Consider the following 21,706-nt stretch of genomic DNA (forward strand, 5'->3'; position numbering starts at 1 on the left):
GCTTCTTGACTCTTCTTCATCTCTTCAAAGTTGCCTTGAGTCATCTTCATGAAGTTCATCATAGTTTCCTCAAGAGCTGATGGCTTCCTTTGTTGTTGTTGAGGAGGAGTGAGCATCTGAGAGTTCAAAGCATTGTTATTTGAGTAGCTTAGATTTGGATGCTTATTAATGCCTGAATTGTAGTATTGATTCTGCCTTTGATATCCTCCCATGAAGTTAGCTTCTTCACTTGATCCTTCCGGAACACATTCACCGTTGGGATGTTCTTCACCACATAAGTCACACTTGATTGCAGCTACTTGTTGTTGCTTTTGAGCCAAAGTGAAGCCTTGAAACTCCTTAGTTAGAGCTTCGATCTGTTTGTTCATTGCTGCTTGGTTGGCAAGGATAGCAGTTTGTTCACTTACCCCAAACACTCCTCTTTCTTTCTTTTTAGCTTGATCACGATACTCATTGCCAGCCATGTTTTCAATTAGAGCTTGAACTTCATGATCAGTTTTACTTTTGAGACTACCTCCCGCGGAAGCATCTAAGAACATTCTAGTGTTTGGTGTTACCCTCTCGGTGAAGATTTGGAGGTATTGTTTCTCAGTGAACTCATGATTAGGGCACCTCTTAAGAAGCAAATTGAATCGCTCCCAAGCATCATACAATGATTCACCTTCTCCTTGCTTGAAGTTAGAGATCTCCATCTTCTTGTCCCAATACTTAGACATAGGGAAGTATTTCTCCAAGAACTTCAGCTCTAACTCTTCCCATGTTTGGACAGTCCCGTTTGGAATTGTTAGCAACCAATCTTTTGCTCTTCCCGTCAAGGTGAAAGGAAACAGCCTTAACTTCTTTTGTGCTTCAGTCACGGTGGCTGGTTGCACACAAAACTCACAGGTTTCAGCAAAACGGCTCAAGTGTTCATGAGGACTCATAGCTTCAGTCCCATCGAATTGCTTGTCCCTCAAACCATTGAGGACAGTTGTCTTGATGTCGAACGCTACGGGGTTAGCTGGTTGAAAAGTGTGGGTCAGTTGACCGCGATGAGTGGCTAACCCGTAGTCTCCAAGCTTAGGTCTAGGTGGTACAACTCCTTCTCCTTCCATCGTTGCAGATTTAGGAGAAGAGATTGTTTCAGATTCACTTGAGAGTTGCTCCGGTACTTGTTCTCGAACACCCGGTGGAACGGATTGAGCTAACCTTTGCGATCGGACAGCTTTCCGAAGTGCTCTAGCAGTTCTTTCAATCTCCGGATCGTACTCTAAGTCGTCAGAGCTCTGTTTACCTCGCATAAACAGCAAAATACCTTAGTAGCACTGCACAACGCAAAGTAATCAAGTGAATATGAAAACAGAAAAATAAAAATAAAAAAAAACAGAAAATTAAATTGCAAAAACCCTAAATTATAACGTAATTGCCTTGTTGAAATAATTCAACAGTCCCCGGCAACGGCGCCAAAAACTTGATAGATCTCTTGGCAAGTGCACCAAATACTATCGAAGTAGTAAAAATATCGATCCCACGAGGACTGTTTTTAACTTCAATAATTCAATTTCGTTATAAAAGTAGGATGTATAAAAGTTTATTTTGTTTTGCCACTAGGCAGTAGATTTGGTTTGATTTTAAGAAATCAAATAAAATAGTAAAGATTTGATTAAGAAAATAGGAGAGAGATGAGATCAGGTCTTCGAATCCTCTATGTTTCCCCTAATTGGTTACTGCACCTATTATTACTAATGATTCTCTAGTTTCACGATAGTTAACAAATTAGCCCTAATCAATCCCTTGAGTTAGGACCCTCTTTTTAAACTACAGCCCCTAATTCCTTAGGTGGTCTAATAATCATCAAAGGTTTAAGCACGTTAACCTAATATCACTAACAAACGATTATCCATTCCTAGACTAACCATGTTTATTAGAACAATTCAATTAGGTCTAAGTCGAAAGCTATGGTCAGTAGTCATTCGATCTCACAAAATCATGTTTATATTTGATCAGGATATAAAAAGCAGTAAGAACAATTGAATTGAATGAAAACTAGAATATCATTAATAAGTAATAGAGTTTCACAGCAACATATGATCAATTAGGGTTACATAGGTTCATCTCCGACCTAATCTCTAAGAGATTTAGCTACTCATAATTGAGTTTACAAATAGCATAATCAATGAAAGAATTAAAACATACATGAATTGGTAAAAGGATGAAGAAATCGCCCTTCTAGCCGTCTCTGATGTCTCAAAATCGCACTTTGCTCTCCAAAATCGTAACCCTTGTTCTTCAGATTGAGTGCAGTATTTATAGAAGTCATGGGCCTGACCCATCAAAATCGCGCCGCGCCATGTATATAGGCGTGCCGCGATTTCCTCTTTACAGGAAGTGTGTAATTTTGCTTCAAAAATCGCAGCACGGCTTGAAATTGGCGTGGCGCGATTTCCTTCGAACAGACTTCAAATTTTAAGCTTTTTGCACTCCAGAACAGTATAAATTGCATGAGAACTCTATCAAAATGTCACAATAAGTCCCTAATATTACGTAATGACAGGATGTCATCAATCTATATATATCGTTCTAAAAAGCACGACTCATCATCTAAATATCTAATGAAACTAGACATCTATTTTATTCTATTCTATTCTATTCGGCCTATCTTATTCATTACAATAACCTACAACTATAACCTATTTTTCTTATGAAACAAGCAACCCTACCCAGAAAATAAGAGCTAAAATCTACCAATTTCACAAACTGTTTTTGTCATCAACATGGGAAGATCTCTGTTCTATACCCCCCAACAATTTCCTAAGATTCTGATTATCTATCAAGAGACCATCATAGTCCATAAGGAACCCTTCAGATTGCTTCTTAAGATCTTCCACTTCAGTTTCCAAGGACTTAACCCTGCTTCCTTTTACCTCACATTCAGATTCTAGTTTTTCAATTTTGAACCTCAATGCACCAATTTCTTCCTTCAAGGACTTGTGCTCCATTGCTTTGATGTTTTTATTGTTCTGAAAACATTGATTTTGTCTCTTCGCTGTCTCTACAGCATTCCTACGAACCCGAAGCTCTCTTATGTAATGATGCAGTCTATCTATCATGAGAGATAGGAACAGAACAAACCCTGTCCACGATCACAAGATATAATACAATTAGAGTGAATAAATGGAACAAACTAACCATGATTTGATTTTTCAGATATATTGGAGAATTTCAGACTCATATATATTCACCAATTTTCCTTCAAAAATAATTTTGTAAGAAAATAACTTCTAATGAATATTTAACTGTAAAAGTTATTTTATATTTTAGTTTTCCACTCTTTTTATGATTTTTCTTTTCCTTTTCACTTTTTATGATTTTTTATTTTAGAATTGATTTTTAACCATCAAATTACAGTTCAACTCACTTTTGACATGATTGTATTCAAACACAAATCACTATACATTTTACTCACCGTTAATCAAATCAATTTTTTAGAATCAATTCACTCAAAATAGATTTTTGTTATCTAAGAATCAAATATATACATTAAGCCAAATGTAATAATGATAATGTTGTATTATTTATGAATAAATGAGAGTGAAAGTGACAGTGGTTTGATTTTGATTACCCAAAAGAGAAGCTTGAAGTACGTGGTTGGACAAGAGTACTTGGTCGGTGGGGTCAACAGTTGCAACACCTTCAATGGAACGACGGTGTATCTTAGAGATACTGTACAGTGAAGAACCGAGCATCACCACCACCGTGGCTGCGACAGTTTTAACGACGACCGGTCCCCGACCTCGCTTGACTCTATTCAAAGTAATGATTACAAGATTCCTCAGCGGAGTCTTGAACAAAAAGCTCATGATCATTAACATTTCTACAAATATCATAGCATACAATAGTTGCAACATTTTTCTTTCTTTCTAACTTGATTAATTGGAACATAAAAAAGCTTAGAATTTGGATGTATATGTGTTCTATTTATCATTATGAAGTATAGATAGATGGATAGATTGAGATTTGAGCGCGTGAATTCAGTGTGCATGTTGTGTTTAGGAAAGAAAAATCATAGTCGACATAGATGTTGTTATTATTGTTGTTGGATGTGTGTGGGTATTGGGGTGTAGTGTGTGTGTATGGCATGAGTACGTAGTGTGTTCCATCCATTCTATTGATTCAAATTAAAGTTGGAGTTTATTGATTCAAAATAAAATATTCTATTGATTTAAATTCATATGATCAAATTGAGTCTTAACTGTTAAGTTGGAGTCTTATTAATTAAAGCAACAAAATGAACATTCCATTTATGTTATTTTATATTTATTAACTAGTCGAATGTCTCCAAATATTTTTATTTTTATTTTGGTTACTCTCCAAATCTAATTAAAAATAAACAGTTTCATACTTTTCAACTAAAAATTTGCTGGAAAGCTAAAATTTCAACCAACAAAAAGGTTCCGGATAAGATATACTCCTCATTTGCTCATTTCACACATATTAAAAAAAATGTATAAATGAATGAGAGAGAGAAATGGTTGTAAGTGCTCTTGTTAAGTATTGGTGCATTCTCCACTAACATAAATACAAAGTGAAATATATTGAATTAGGAATGATGAAAGCAGTATTAATTAGAGTTATAAAGGGAAAAAAGTAATTAATATTGTATTGAAAAGTGAAATGACTCAGTTATTTTAGGATTTTTTTTTTTTGTTGCAAATGACTCAGTTATTATGGGACAGGAGGAATAGAAATTAGAGTAGTGCTAGCAACACTCTCTTTAATACTCACTCTTTTATTGGTTTAAATCACTGTGAGTGTAAAGTTTAGAATTAGAACTCACACAAAGTGGTGGGACATGCATGAATTCCACCCAATAAAAGAGTGAGTGCTAGGGAGTGTTCAAAAGTGAGTGTTGCTAGCATTCCTCTAGAAATTAATAGTAATCATTATCCCAATAAGAGAAAGGACATGTCTTCTAAAAAAGAGAACGACTAAAGTTTTTGTTTAATACCTTGCTTAAACATTCTTTCACACTTTACAACTTTAAATATAAAACTACTAATAACGGTCTATACATAGATGATTAATAATTAATAATAGAGTTTGTGTAACATGTGCAATATTGTATATGTTGGGGAATGATATCAATCTAACTATTACTACTGACATAATACTAATATATATACATAATAAATAATATATTTTACAAATAAATACATAGTTCATATTTTATTTGATACTCGTATCAGTTCCTCGGAGCAATGGAGGCAGAATGCACACAATTCTTTCCTATACAAAGGCACGGGATAACAAATACGTGGTTACCGAATATTCAACAACATATGCATTTATGCTCTTACACAGATCACTCACACTGCAATTGATAAAACTTGTACGGTACCTTATACTCGGCCTCCCATTGTATATTGATAACTCTTAAAGCATTTGCGCCTTGTAAGCTTTGATGTTTCGGGGATGTGTACGGTATCTATAGATCGGTACCCCACTAAAGGACACGAAGACCCTGGAGACGACCAATTCAATGGCATAAACGACTATGTTGGGGAATGATATCAATATCGAGCAACCGACTAGGCCTTGGTAAATAAAACAGGGAGGTCAGTCGATCATGATGTGATACCATACCTGGTGTTTCCATGTCATGCCTAATCAAAGCATATGTCGGAATAAAATATTCCTCGGGATCCCACCTCAAATGGATTTGGGTTTGGAAATGATTGGGGAGGCTCATAATGGGACTTCAGACAAGCCATTATATATCGAGGAACTTTCATCTAGGGTAAGAGATTACCTGGACAACCACCCCTTCACAAGGGCCAAACTCCAGGATCGTGATCTAGACCGAAACTTAGACTCCCAGCAAGGGCATATGGTAAAACTTTCTAACAACCTAGATCCACCTTCGATATTGTTCATTGTTCATAATGGCTTCACCATTTTAATTGGTAACCCAACAAGAGGAACTGACAAAAGGTACTAGCAACACCATGTTTTGAACACCTAGTTGCGCTAAGAAAGCTATATAAGTGAGAGGCGGGATATTGGGAGATACTAGATGAGAAAAATTATTTGAGAAAAGATGTAGGAGTGATGGAAGAAAAGATGTGTCGTCAAGCGGAAGACCAAGAAGTTAAAATGTGCCAACGCATGAAGGCCAAGGAAAGCAAATGGATGAAGGCAAATTGGACTCCTCCCCATATCATATAATTTTTCTTTAAGGATATCCTAATTAACATTTCTACCTTTTAAAAACAGATGTCCATTATCATAGAGGGTAACACTATGCTATAGAATCTTCATCAGGCCACTTGACGACAACGCTCACATGCGGATCGATAACCGATTATCCAAACAAATTTTAGGTTGGTTTCAGTAATTTAACGGAAAAAGTCAAACATATTTGATATATTTGATATGAAGCATCAACCAAAGTGAGAAGCTAGAGAGTTACTTGGAATGTTTCAATTGTGACACTCATAGAGGGGCCGCACGCAGTGGCGTATCCAGGACCTGAGTCAGGAGGTGCAAAGAATTTTAACTCTAATTGTTATTATAATTTTGCCATCTAAAACGGATTAATAATGCTACTTGTTGTCAGTTTGTCCTTTATTTCTATGTAATTTTCTATATATATTATTTGAGCAAAATCAAGGTCTTTAAAGATTTCTATAAATAAAAATGTTCATGATAAAATTATAAACACATAAATTCACACTTTTGTTACTTTTACCCAAATAATCAAATTAATTTTTATAGCTTATTATTTTTTACAAATTATAAATTCAAGTATTTATCACTAGGAAATTGAAAGAATAATGTCATTTAATTTAAATTATATACAATTAATCATAATCATAGTCTTTATAGACAAAGGAAAAAGAATTGTCCAAAAGAAAGGGACAAGAAGTTAGAGAAGGAATTTTTTTTGAAGTAATATATAATATATAATCAAAATGCTTAGACACTTATGTTTTTGGCATTTATTATTTCAACTAAGGCAGTGCAAATAGCAATAGAAAATATGTCAGTATGTATAACAGTCTGCGCTTCAGCCTTTTAAAGTCTTGGGCCAGGTGCAAAAGGAAAAACTGAGGGTGTGCAAATAGCAACATCAGTATGATAATAGGCATAAATAGGAAAATTCCAGGGTGTGCAGGTGCACACAACACACCCTCAAACCCACCTGGCTCCGCCCCTGGCCGCACGAAACCACTTTTCATCATAACATTTTGGAAGGGTCTTGCATTTGGTGTGTTAACAGAGGCTCTAACGCATTGAAAAACCAATTCCATTTGCGAGATGAAATTTAGTGTTCATAAGCATAGTGAAGATGATCATGGTACTGAATGCAAGGCTGCCAAGAGTTGGTAGATCACGATAGCTCAATAAATGTCCACCAATAGGAATATTTTCAAGAAAATGGAGATTTTGGAAGAGATAGTGATGACGCCTCATCTTATGATGTTTTTAGCTATGTTTTAGAGTCCTTTTCTATGCATTTGAAGATAATATAGAGTTTTTAGTGAGATTCTCATGGTTTGGGGAATGTTTTGGTTTAAGTCATTGCAATTCTATTTCTTTCCTACCCAAACAACTTCATTGGCTTTTTGAGTCTTTTACACGTTAAATCATGTAATTCGGCAAAGCAAGACACCTCATGAAAATTATGGAAGCTAGATAATCAAGTGCAACGAAGGTTTGAAGACAAAACAACTTGGGAAAATTTTGTCCCAAGTCCCAAGAACATATGAAGGAGGAAAAACACTCGAAGAATAAAGAAAAATAAAAAAAATGACATTCGGGCCATGTGTCGCGCGCACAACCCATGCTCCATGTGCATTGCTGCACTCAGATGGTTGTTTTACTTTCTGCCTCATGTGCTCCGCATTTGTGAGGGCATGTGCCCCGTGTATTCTGAGCGTAAAAAAATTATTTTGTTGTTTTTGGGCCACACACCCGGAACCTGTTCCCATGCACCCCGGGTATGCTTTGTGCGAATCTTTGCCTATTCAAGGCAATTTTTCACCCATAAATATTCATTCAGTAACTTGACGGTTCATATGCAAAGGCGGACGACGGGAGCATCAAAGAGGGGTGCTTTCCAACCCCCTTCCACTTGTTCTAGTGTTTTGTCAATCTACACATCAATAAGCAATCTAGAGACGATAAATCATTTTAATTTATGTTGATCTACGCACGGGTAGGCAATCTAGGGACGATAAATCAATTTAATTTTTTATGATCTATGCACGGGTAGACAATAGGGGGGAGATCAATCAATTTAATTTTTATCGATCTACTCATTGTGATCTTTTTGAAGACGAGCATTTCTATTCTTGTTGATCTATCCACCAATAACTAATCTGAAGATGATCATTTTATCATTTTTATCAAAACATCAATACTCAACTTTGTGATGATCATGTAACATGTTCCTTGTTCAAAATTGAAGAATCCACCCACACTTGATTCTAACATGCACTCATTTCTTATGATAAGGTATACTTGTGCAACTTTTGTAAAATTTGACAGTTTGCATTTGATTCATTTACTTGTTTATTGGAGAACAAAGTTTACGCCCTTATATCTCAAAATATTTCACAACGATAATATGAAAACGATTGGTATTTATGTTTTTTAAGAAAATAAAATTAAATAAGGGCAACTTAGTACCCCAATTTTGTCTGGACAAATAAAACAAATTAAAAAAATAAGTGAAAATAACTAAATTTATATTATGTTTGCCATGATACTTAATTTTTATTTTCTTCATAAAATCTTAAGAATCCCAAAATATACCTTTATTTCATTAATCAATCTAACCACACAAAAAAAAATACACTTAAAAAATAAAATGATAAACTCGAAAGAGCGAACAAAATATAAATACAAAAATTCCTTCAAAAAAAAATAAATACAAAAATAAATAAAAAAATTAAAAAAAATCCTAAAGAGACAGTACGCAGTGCTTCGTTGACATGCATTGATATTTGTATCAAAAATCATATTGTTTTTATCTTTGATTATCTACATTTTCTTTTCCTTGTTAAAGGATTGTGAGAGACGTGTGGTTTCTGCACCATGGTACTTACACTATCTATAATGAGTTTAATACCAATTTTCCTTTTATATGGTCACTGTTTTTTTCTTCCCATTTGGCATCAAGGAAGGAAGGAGTGTCCAGCCATAGCAACACTGTTTTTTTTCTTTTCTTTTCCTAATAAAACTTTAGTCTTTTCTTCACCAGCAAGTTATCAAAAGTTACTTTTTTCCTCACTCTTCTATATCTGCACTCACTCTTGATTCTTGCAACAAACAAACAAAAATCCAAAACTGAATTTTATCCTATATGGTCACAGTGGTTATCATCAGAGGAATTGGAGTGTATAAATTGAGGTAAAAAAGAGGCTTGGAAAAATAGAGAAAGAACCGAAAACTTATAGAGATTGAAAGAGTAAAGAGAACAAAAAAATAGAGTGAAGTAAGGATAAAGAAAGGAAAAAACATGTAGAAAAACACCAGTTGATGGAGTTTGGAAAGGAGGGGAGATGAGGGTTTAGGAGAAAAAAGAGTGCAAGCGGAAGAAATAGAATCCGTCAAGAGAAAAGAGGACTTAAGGGTTAATTTTTTATTCCAATTTCTTGCACTTGCTCATTCTTACTTTCCAAAACCCACCCCTCCCCTTTCTTCCAAACTCCCAAACAAAAACGTACGAGAAAAATGTAACAAAGTTCTTCCTCTCCTTACAACCTACTGTAACCACCACCAATTATACCAATCCACACAAAATCACACAACTTCATAATCAATAGCAACACATACACTCACTACATCACACCACACCAACCACAAGACACCCCATCATCGACGAACCTGCCCGGAATTGGCTTCCTTACGATGTTGCGCGCATGCCGCTTCTTATCTCCGTCTTGGATCACATATGAGGTTTCGTTTTGACCTCTTTCCTTTTACTGCTGCGTTTAATTTTGATTTTTCCTTTGAGCAAATGCGTTTTTGCTTGATCAGTAATAATAATTAATAAAATCGAATGAAAAGATAAACAATAATAACATTTTTTATAACATTTTTTTGCAAGAATAATAACATTTTATGTTATTGTTGTTTTTGCTTGATTTTTTCTACTACTAAAACTTTTATTTATTAGTAATTATTTTTAATTATCGTTTTAGTGCTTGATTTATTTAGGCAAAATTACATAATTTGTCATTTAATTTAATTTCAGGTAACATTTTCATCTTATATCTTCTTTTTATCCCGATTTAGTCATTTATGTTATAAAATGGCATTATCTTATAATTTTTGTTAGATTTTTTTTCAATGAAATCTGATTTTTTAGGTTTGTATGATGAAGATTTGAGTTTGTTTAAGAATTTGATAAAAAAAAGGGTTAATTATGTTTCTGGTCCCTATAAAATAGCGATCTTGTAAGTTTAGTCCCTACTTAATTTTAATAGCATTTTTAGTCCCTATAAAAAAAATTTACTTATAATTTTAGTCCCTGCTAAAACAAAGTTTGATTAATTATCCTTAAACTCTTAAATTTTTGAACGATTTTTTTGAGACAAGATTAGAACACTATGAAAGGTTCGTTTACTAAAATTTACAATTTTCTGACATGAAATGAATTAAATATGAATTTTTTAAAACGACAAAAGTTAAAGATAAAAAGTAATAAAATCTGGATGTAGAAATCAAATTTTGCAATAATTTTTTGCGGACGAACTTTTAGTAATGTTCTAAACATGTCTGCAAAAAATTGTTCAAAAATTTAAGAGTTTAAGCATAAATTAAACAAATTTGAATTGAGTAGGGACTAATATTCAGTGCAGAAAAACAAAATTAGGGACTAAAAATGCTATTAAAATTAAGTAGGGACTAAACTTACAAGGTCGCTATTTTATAGGGACTAGAAACATAATTAACCCAAAAAAAAATAGTGTTTGATAATTCTTTTCATAAAAAAGGATAACTATGTTGATATTTTATACAATAAAAAACTAAATCGGGACAAAAAAATTATAAAAGACGAAAATGTTATCTAAAATTAAGTTAAGAGGCGAATTGTGTAATTTTGTTATTTAATTATGATTTATGAATAATTTAAGTCTAGGTTATGTTTGGTTTGGACTTTGGACAACAAAATGTACCTTTTTGACCTTTAACGCCTACTCATCACATCGTTAGACAAATTTGTGTTTAATGCTTTTCTGTTCTTTATTTTTTTTTTTTTGAGGAAAACTTTTCTGTTCTTTATTGAAAAGTAAATCCTTGAAATACATAATTTTGTTAAACATAGAAGAAAGGAAAGTTCACTTAATTAGTTTGGTTACCATGCAAATATTTTCAATTCTCAAAATTTAAGATTGATAATTACTCTAAATCTTCTTTTAGTTTGGACATCAACAAAATATATTTTAATACAAAAGTTTAAATATATAATATTAGTAATTACTACTTCATAAGTCATAACCTTTTTGTTTTGTCATCAAAATATTTTAACGTAAAACTAAATTTAGTTAATACAAGTGGTGAATGCGACAAATCTATTTTTTATTCGACAATTTTAAAAGACAGTGACTATGTCAAATACACTTTTAGTTTGATCATCATATATCTAAAAAAAGTTGTAAAAAAATATCTCAAAAAGACAGTGACTTTGTCAAATACACTTTTAGTTTGATCATCATATATCTAAAAAACGTTGTAAAAAAATATCTCAAAGTTGATAATTATTTTGAATCCTATTTCAAAAAAAAAATCTCAAAGTTGATAATTATTTTGAATCCTATTTCAATTTGGTCATCCCAAATTCCAAAAAAAAAAAAAAAGCTAATTTATCAAAATCAACTACTTGCTTTAAATTTTTGTTTATCAAATCAACAATTATTTTTTATCAAATTTCAACGCAACAAAATCAATTTCTTAAAATTCCAAAAAAAAAAAAAAAGCTAATTTATCAAAATCAACTACTTGCTTTAAATTTTTGTTTATCAAATCAACAATTATTTTTATCAAATTTCAACGCAACAAAATCAATTTCTTAAATCAACAATTATTTGAATTCTCTATCACACCAGAGAAATAAGGGATTACTTTTGTCAAACACAATAATAGATCTTTTTCATTTTCTTCTATAATTCAACGCATGATATTTTTGTTTAAAAACTATTTTTTTAATTGACATTTATTAGTAAGGAGAAAACAAACATCTTTGAGCTAAAAACTCAAGGGTGAACAAATAAAAAAAGTAGATGACATTTGAACACACTTAAGTCTACAAACTCTAACTAACTCGTACCAAAATCTTAAACCCTGATAGTTAGGCCAACAAACAAAAGGGCAAACAAAAAAAAAAAAATTCATCACCTTTAATCTTAGTTTCATTGACACAAAAATGTCTTACACAAAAATAGAACATGGTTATTATTTTAAACTTTTGGTTTCTTAAGCCCTTCATGTCCACAAAAATAGAACATGGTTATGTCTCCGACATTAGAGTTTCTTGTTGATTTTGATAACTTTGTGTATGTATATGGTGTCTTTATCAGTGATTTGACTTATTTTCTTTCTAAAATGCAATGTAGGAGTGAAATGATGCAATTTACGAGAATAAATATTCAATGTAGGATTGTCATCCACCATGACTGTTATAAACAAACCCAAAATATATCATCAAACTATTTTAACTCTCATTGAAGATTTAACAAGACCCTAAAGGTAAATATCGATATTAGGATAGTTAAAGGCAACAATTGAGGGTTCCTTTTGTCCCGTGGTGGGTGGAAAACCATGAAAGATAATAGCATTGTAAAAACAGAATGAACAAGAAAGAAAACAATAATGGAAAAACGAATAAAATGAGAAAAAAGAAATCACAATGAAGAACGACCAGATTTTATAGAAGAACTCTTTTTAAATGCTTAGAAGAAAATCATAATCCATACTTGTTTAATTACTCGTTTAAACAATGGTTTGGGTGATTAAACATGTATGAGTTATGATTTTGACCATATCATTTTCAACAAGTGTTCTTGTAACAAATTAGCTTGTTCATCATAGTGATGTCTTTCCTGCTGTTTTATTTGTTTGTCCATTTTCACTTTCTTTCTTGGTTGTTTTGTTTCACAGTTGCCGCTTTCTTTCATGGTCTTCAATGTTTATCACCTATGATGAGTCCTGCTCGTAACAATGTTTTGGTATCTTTTTAGAGTCATTTTACATTGATTTGAGTCTGTTTTGGGAGAGTTTTAGTTGAGTTTTGCAATAAGTTAAGGCATCATCTATTGATCTTGGAAGACCTTTCAACCATATCAAAATCATCCTAACCAAACAACTTTGTAGTCATGCTATATTTTTTACAAGATGTACAGGGATTACTTGGGGGCATGGTTTTTTTTAGAATAAGCAAATTTTATTCACGTCGAGAGTGTACAAGAAGCACAACAAACTCGCGGGCAAGAAAATACAAAGGTCACCGACATACCGGAAAACCCCTAAACCAACACAGTAAATGCCAACCCAACAAAAAATGGCCTGCTAACAGCAAAACCAGCAACCGAACCTGCTGCTACAAGAACCAGAAAATTGATGCTGTCATATACAGCACTGACAGCAGCACCAAAAACAGTCCCGCAAGCGCCGAATACCACAGCTTCAGCCCCAAGCGCACAGCAAATCAGCAAGGCTCTACCGCATCAGACACTCAAAAGGATTCCACTGCCACTCATAGAACAGGCAAGCTGATGTTTCCAACCGACTCAGCCCCCATCTCCACGATAATGTTTCCAACCGACTCAGCCCCCATCTCCACAATAGAATCTTAGCCTCCTCCACTACCTCCTCCACATCACGCGTCACATTATTAAAAATTCTGTCATTCCTCGCCCTCCAAAGGCTCCAAACCACCGCATGCCAAATCATTCCAACTCCTTTACAAATCTTTTTATTACCGACAACTCCATACCAGCAATCCCACAAAACAAAAAGATTTGGCGGAGTCAGGAACATAAAACCCAGCCACCGCATAATATCATCCCAAACCTTCATCGCAGTCGGACAATGTAGGAATAAATGATTGGCCGACTCAACCGCCTCATCACACATCACACATAACAGAGAGACCTCCGGAGGGAGAACTTGCATATGAGCTAGATTCGCTTTCGAAGGGATCCTATTATGGAGAAGTTTCCAAGAGAATGCCGCCACTTTGGACAGGGCCACACTCCTCCAAATCCGAGAAAAAAACCGGCTGCACTCCCGCGAAATAGTTCCTTCCTCAAGCATCAAACCCTCCAACTTCTTATACATAGATTTCACCGCGAACCTTCCATCATCTTCCAACCTCCACCTCCAAGCATCCTCCTTTTGACGACCCGAAAACCCCTCCAACTCTTCCATCAACTCCAATAGCATGTCATTCTCCCATACAAAAAGGGGGCGCCGCCAAGAAAAATACCAACCTCCATCCAACATTGAGCCTTCCCTCAAATCTCCCACCGTCGCCTCCTTTTGGTTCGATAAGGAGAAGAGACGCGGGTATTTAACCCGGAAGGCTAGGTCCCCCCTCCAAAGCACCTCCCAAAAGCTCGTGCTTGCGCCATTCCCCACCCTTCTAGTGATTTTCGAGTTAAACCAATTTGAGTCATCGAACCTAACTAACTCCCTCCACCATCTAGACACATTCCCCGGCCAAACATACCCCCCCTCCGTCAATAAACCTCCAGCCGACCTACCATACTTTTCAACCAAAACAACCTTCCAAAGGGAGCCCTCTTCATTTAGTAACCTCCATCTCCACTTAGCCAACAAACTCAAATTCACTGCCCTTACGTCCCTCACCCCCAACCCCCCTCCTTTTTAGGTTTGCAAACCAAGCTCCATCTCACCCAATTAAGCTTCCTTCCTCCCCCCACTCCGCCCCAAAGAAACCCCCTTTGGATTCTCACAATTTTCTTCCACACCGTCAAAGGCATCTTCAAATAGGACAAGTAGTAGATCGGAATAGATTCGAAACGGAATTAAGAAGCACAATTCTACCACCAAGACTAATGAACTTGTTTCCCCAATTATTAAGTCTACGGTTTAACAAGTCCAATAGCGGTTGCCAAGTTGCACACCTTCCGGAATTTGCCCCCACCGGGAAGCCTAAATATTTAAAAGGAAGAACACCTTCACTACAATTCAAAAACTCGCACTCCATATCCATAAAGTCCCTCTCAACATTAACCCCTATCAAGCAACTTTTATAAAAATTAACTTTCAACCCAGATGCCATCTCAAAACTCCTTAACAACGCTTTTAAGGTACAAAGATTCTCCACCGTTGGCTTCCCAATACAAAGAGTGTCATCGGCATATTGAAGATGCGAAATCTCCAAACCATCCCTTTTGAACCGAAAACCTTCGAATAGATTAAGACGCACCACATTCCTCATCAACCCACTAAAACCTTCCGCTACCAAAAGGAACAAAAACGGTGCAAGAGGATCACCTTGTTTAAGCCCCCTTTGAATATTGATTTCCTCCGTTGGACTACCATTCACTAGAATAGACATAGTTCATCCAAAGACGCAAGTCTTCATCCACCTTACCCACTTCGCACAAAAACCCAATCTAATCAACATATACTCCAAGAATCCCCAATCTACCGAGTCATAGGCCTTTTCGAAATCCACCTTTAAAATCAAACATTCCTTCTTTGCTTTCTTAGCAAAATCCACCAACTCGTCCACCACCAACACCCCATCAATCAAATTCCTTCCTTTAATGAAAGTCGATTGCGAGGACGATATAATTGAATCCATAACCTTTGCCAACCTCCTAGCAAGGACCTTTGAAAGTAATTTATAAATACACCCAAGCAACGAAATCGGCCTAAAGTCCTTAAGTTCCAAGGGGAAATTGATTTTAGGGATAAGAGCAACAAAGTACGCCAACAAACCCCTAGGCACAATTTTCTGAGCATGGAATTGATCAAAGAAAATCCTAACTTCATTCTTCAATAAATGCCAAAACTCCTTGATGAAAGCAAAATTAAACCCATTCGGACCCGGACTTTTGTTACCATCACTCCCCTTCACCGCCTCCTCAATCTCTGTTGCATCGAAAGGACTTACAAAACCCGCATTTTGCTCCTCCGACAGTGAATCAAAATGAACCCCATCAAGCTTTGGTCTCTCCCACGCACTTGATTCCGTATGCCTTGTAAAAAACTCCACCACCTCTCTTCTCACCTCCAACGGGGATTGAACCCACCTCTCACCCACCTTTAAAGCCTTAATAGCATTTCAACTAGTCCTCCTTTTGATGCAATTATGAAAGTATTTCGAGTTTGCATCTCCCTCTTTTAACCATTTCGACCTCGACCTTTGCGCCATCATGGAATCTCTAGTCTTCAAAATCCTCCAAAACTCCACGAATTTAGACTTCCGACTTTGGATTTCGAGCTCTTCCAAACCCACATCTTCCCCTTTGCAATTAAGCTTGCTAATCTCCTCCACCAACCTCCGGGCATTCTCTTCACGATCCCTGTATTCTTCTTTGTGCCACCCTTTTAACCCCACTTTTAAACCTTTCAACTTTTCCTTCAAAACGTACCTCATCCAACCCTCCACAATTTGCCCCCTCCAAATACCTTCCACCCTTTCAACTTGGGGGGCATGGTGACTATGGAAGTTATGTTAATGAGAACATGGAGAAAGAACGAAGAAAATGATGAAGCAAGCTACTGACAATTGCGGCAAGGTGCGGGAAAAGCTACACCTCACGCATAAAGATCAAAATTCAAAGAGGTTGGCTTCTGCAAAATGCACAAAGGCACACAAAAAGTTGAACCTTGCGGAGGTCCAGTTAATGCACTCCGGACCACACGCATAACCACACCCTCGTGTTAGTTTCTGGAGTCAGTCGACAATCCCGAAAGTCAATGCACATGCATCTTGCGTCCTATCATTAGATACGGTTCGAGATTACATGTGGTGTCATTGTCCCAATGATGATGCGCAATCTGCTACTCTAGCTTGGTATGAACCACATGCATATTGGATCAAGTGTAACATCGATTGTACTCTTCTCGAAGTTAATGGAAAATTTGGTGTTAGTATCTGTTTTCGAGACAGCCTTGAACATCGTATCCAAGCACACTCCATGGTATTTCCCTTTGTTACAACTGCATTTGAGTGTGAAGCTATCGCTATAAAGAATCCCTCTAAATTGCTCTTGAACTTGGCCTCAATCGGGTAGTTTTCGAAACTGATTGTCAATTAGTTGTGACTACACTCCTTAATAATAGCTCTTATGTCAATAAACAAGGAAATTTACTATCTAATTGTAGAACTTTGTTCATATCTAATGCTAGTTATGCTCTGGCTTATATTAGAAGACAAACTAATAGAGTCGTTCATAACCTTACCAGAGCATCTAGATTACATGCTAGTCCCAATACTTTCTTTCAACCTCCATTTCGTATTCACTCTATTATTTTGGATGAAATGAAATGAGCTATCTTTTTCTAAGAAATAAAATAAAAGGTGTTGCACGAACTTTCAAAGTTGTTGCATGCCTATCCGAAACATCATTGTCTCATTGCCTAACAACTAATTCAAACTGACGTATAACAATACATATAGTTAGCATATGAATGTCATGTGGAAAATTAAACAGTGAATTAAATTTTGATTTATGAAGACAACAAATAGAGCAATCTATGGCCTACAATTTATCATCTATAGTAATCTTGACTAGTACAAAGGAAAATTGGCTCGAGTTAAGCCTTGAACGAGAAACAATCTATTCTGCACCGATACTTCATATTGAATACATGTCTAGTTTTCAATATTGTGAGCCCCGGTATTTTGACATCATGTTCGTGTATGTGTTAGTGCTTCAGAGAGAATGAATGAAAGCTTATAACGACCAAGTTCAGTGCCCTACGGCTCGACCACACCGCAAAGCATTACTTGGTATTGGGTACTCATCTCTCCATGAATTAGCTGGAGAATACACACGAAGATAAAATTGTTGTCCTAAGTACTGACGAGCCCAATTCTCTGACCTAACATTCCACATTCCCACATTGTCCAAAGGCATGTACACTGCACTCCATGATTTGGGGTACACCTATGTAGTGTGCATCAAAACACAAAGGGCATGCAAATTTTTCAGTCACAATTTAATCATAACATAACAAACTTAAAATTCTTCATGAAAAAATTATCAAGTTAGGTACCTGAACTGTGCAACGAGAAATTGTGTCTCCTAAATTGTAATTTGACCTGCTTGCAGCTGACCATTGGCCTCCATCCATTCTGAAAAATGAAAATATAGATGTCATAAAAATGTTAGAATATTATTGAAGGACTAATATGATTGAAGATTTTTCAAATTCCGAGTTTATTTCAAAATAGTACTAATTTCAAGGGCTGATTTGATAGTTTCTACAAAATTTCAAGAACTAAATCGGTTTTTTACTCGATTATGAATATAAAAGATACAGTTTGCTTGCATGCGAGGAAAAAGATTGAATTTTGTTAGGTGAAACTTACCCTACAACAAAGAAGTGATGGCCATCAATGTGCCAAGACTGCACACTGTCTTCAGGATTTTCAAACACAATCTCCACATAGCCTCGAAAATCAGCGGCCATAACAGAAGTCTGGAGGTAACCACCACCGCCTGTGGGACTGTCCGGAATACTTCCAAGGCTGAAAACTCCCGAGATCTTGAAGTAATCAGCCAGTTTAAGTGGTGTATCGGCAGGGATGAACGAAACACTATTAACAGCATATCTTTGCTTGCCATTGATAACTGGTGCAGAGTTTTCTAGTCTTATTGTATGCGTTGTGTTTATCAAACCATAATGGTAAGATCCTTGCGGGTTAGGCCTTGGTCCGCTAGCCGTAAGATTCCTCCTGATTAATGAAATATTATTTATAGTACATCATTCAAGGATCACGTAAACAAGTTTGTAACAGTAAATGGACTAAGAATGAATTACAACAATACCTGAGGGAGCGAGCTTGTTCGAGAGACCAATCAATTTGAGTTGTGAGGCCACCTGGGGGAGGTCCAGAAACAGTTTTTGCCGAGTTACTGTAGTGAAGTATGGAGGTAGCTGTTAATATTTGAGAGGTAAATCGTGTTGAAGCAACGATATAATAGTCTTGTGGTGGTTGATCAGCGGTAACCAATACAGAGTAACTCTGCCCTAAATGAACGTCGAGGGAATCATAAGTGTTTTGTAATGTGTGGATTCCTTCCACTTCAACTAGCTGCATCTTATGACCTTGAATTCTGAAATTGATGGAAGTTGTGAGTCCAACATTTGATATCCGGAATCTGTATGTCTTGCCTGCCAAATAAGCAAGAAAATTGTAATTAATATTGTCGAGTATGACTCGAATTCACAAAACTCCTAATTCATCGCTGGAGTTTTGTGTGCGGTTTATTTATCAGTTTTCTTTAGAATTGGATTTGTTGCCCTAACAAATATTCTTAATAGAATCAATCTTCTAGAAAACAAAATGTTTGAAGTTGTTGAAATGTACCTTGATCAACCGTGAATGTGTAAGCATTCGAACCGCGACCATTGATGATAAGCCCGTCAGGTAAAGGAAGGTCACTTCCATTATCTAGAATGGCCTTAAGATCCTGAAAATAAGAAATAAATATACTTACAATTTAGGTGAGATATCACAGATATTGCACACTATTTCTCAAATGGAAACTTATTCGTGGAAGTCATTGAATTGAAATCAGAGGACTCGGATCACACATTCACTAAATCAAATTTAAACGATCTCAACCATTGATTTAAATCGGACGTTTGAGATCAGTAACTGTGTGACACATTTACTACACGAGATACGTGTCCTTAACGAGGATTAAAGCTACTTACAGTGTGATTTCTGTTGTACCAATCTCCTGCTAATATGGTGAAATCATTTGATGGAGGAGGAAAAGGTACAGGAATCATAGGGCGGCTGTTAATTTTGATGCCACCATAACCACCTGCAGCCTTGTGGAATGCAAGGGAGGGAAAGTAAAAATAGCTACCAATCTGATCCTTTACTTGAAGAACATAAGTAAAGTTCTGCCCTGGTGGAATTGGACAGTTTGTGCCATATACTCCATCTTGCCATGAATTCCTCCTCTGCTGCACTCCATTCCTATTAAGAATCATCACATACTCTTAACATTAGTCTTTTTTTGTGTAAACTGGGTATCCTCCGCACGCAACTGCGGAGACTAATCCCTGGAGCATTGTGGGACTCAAATGGACGGCAAGATGATACTTTAAACAAAAAACTAAACAAGAAAGTTAGAAGAGAGAGTAAACTAACCAAGAAATAAGGAAAGGTTGATCCAAGCTATTGAAGACACTAATAATCAAATTATCATTAGTGACAGAATCAATCTGTGGTCCTGGAAACTGTCCATTTATCAATATCCCCTGCCATTTCATAAACCAAATATATATATTCACTATATATTTCACATTTTTTAAAAATAAGAACCACAAAGAAAAATAATTTAGAACACAAATATAACCTGTTGTTTAACTCCAAGAGGATAAATATCTCCATAGGTAACATTCCAAGTATAGAACCTATAAGGGTCTTCCCCATTTGAACTTGTCACAATAAGCAACACTACTAACAAAAATGAGAGAAACCCTAGTCTCATGTAGTGCTCCATTTCTTCAACTACGCTTTTCTTTTTTGCTTTGGCTTTAGAGGTTTATCAAGCTATGAGATATAAGGTAATGTTATACTCTGTCGGTGTAATAATGAAAGAGAAAAGGAGAGGATGCTTCATTCAACATGAGTAAGTAGTGGACCAGTCTTCTGTATATGAGCTGTATGTATTTCAGTATCTTATTCTTTGGAATGTGTGTAACATGACACAGAACCACATTATATTATAGAATTGAATAATACAAGAATAATAATATATTAATTTTTTCCATAAAAGTTGAATGCACTGAAATGTCACATACCAAGAATGGTATAACTGTGTGAGGTCATTTTCTTTGTCATGAAGGAAGCATGCATGACGAGGAAGGGGGACTAAATAAATAATTATGAAGAAATAACAACAAAGTTAAAGGCTTAGATTTGTAGAAACATCCATTATCCAATGATTAATTTAATCTGAACTTAGATTTTGTTAATATTGACTATGAGATTATATCTCTAATTATTGTGAGGTCAAAATTAAATTTGGCTTATTTTCTCAAAATGCTACTATAAGCTAGTGATTAAAGTGGAATTATAATTGATGATAATCTAATTCTTTTTACGTTTGAAGATCCTATGAACAAGGTTTGTTTTAACAAAAAAAAAAACAAATTAATTGTTAGTTACTATGTTAGCATAATCTCTAAAACAATTAAGAATGTCAAGTGGATGCACGACATTGCGCAACATAGCTGCAACAAGAAAACTGTGGAGGTGTAATTTGATTGATCGGTAGATCTCTACATTAGTTTTTAGTGGAGATTATTTTACAACATACGTCAAGGTGAAAATAACCAATTGCAATGTAAGAATTGTTTTCTTTCTTTTTCTTTACTATAAAAAATAGTTTTATCAAGATCTAAACTCTGCTGCAACTTTCAATGTTGTAAGATCTGAGAAAAGGAAACTAACAAATGAAATACCAACCCACAGAAAACAAAACCCAATATTCCA

The 21,706-nt window shown here is 35.4% G+C and overlaps 2 protein-coding genes and 1 non-coding gene across 3 annotated transcripts; 1 reads left to right on the forward strand and 2 right to left on the reverse strand.

Annotated features, from left to right (window-relative positions):
- The first annotated feature begins 594 nt into the window (after nt 1–594).
- LOC146950337 (small nucleolar RNA R71) lies at nt 595–701 on the forward strand. Its single transcript, XR_015029534.1, has one exon. It is a non-coding gene; the product is annotated as a small nucleolar RNA R71 (small nucleolar RNA).
- A 1,797-nt stretch (nt 702–2,498) lies between these two features.
- LOC146950338 (uncharacterized) lies at nt 2,499–3,933 on the reverse strand. The gene is made up of 2 exons (XM_085746265.1): nt 3,602–3,933; nt 2,499–3,112 (listed from the first exon to the last, which is right to left on the reverse strand). The coding sequence occupies exons 1-2, from the start codon at nt 3,885–3,887 to the stop codon at nt 2,730–2,732; spliced, it is 669 nt and encodes a 222-aa protein (XP_085602391.1). The 5' UTR covers nt 3,888–3,933; the 3' UTR covers nt 2,499–2,729.
- A 13,730-nt stretch (nt 3,934–17,663) lies between these two features.
- Nucleotides 17,664–20,741, reverse strand: LOC146950339 (L-ascorbate oxidase homolog). Its single transcript, XM_085746266.1, has 8 exons — nt 20,565–20,741; nt 20,357–20,466; nt 19,912–20,182; nt 19,562–19,664; nt 19,020–19,365; nt 18,560–18,925; nt 18,244–18,322; nt 17,664–18,134 (listed from the first exon to the last, which is right to left on the reverse strand). Exons 1-8 carry the CDS (start codon nt 20,709–20,711, stop codon nt 17,937–17,939), a joined length of 1,620 nt encoding a protein of 539 aa, XP_085602392.1. The 5' UTR covers nt 20,712–20,741; the 3' UTR covers nt 17,664–17,936.
- Nucleotides 20,742–21,706: the final 965 nt, after the last annotated feature.

The sequence above is a fragment of the Medicago sativa genome, chromosome 2 (assembly GCF_051527215.1).
Source record: "Medicago sativa cultivar Bolivia chromosome 2, Bolivia_mono, whole genome shotgun sequence".
In the NCBI taxonomy this organism is placed as follows: Eukaryota; Viridiplantae; Streptophyta; class Magnoliopsida; order Fabales; family Fabaceae; genus Medicago; species Medicago sativa.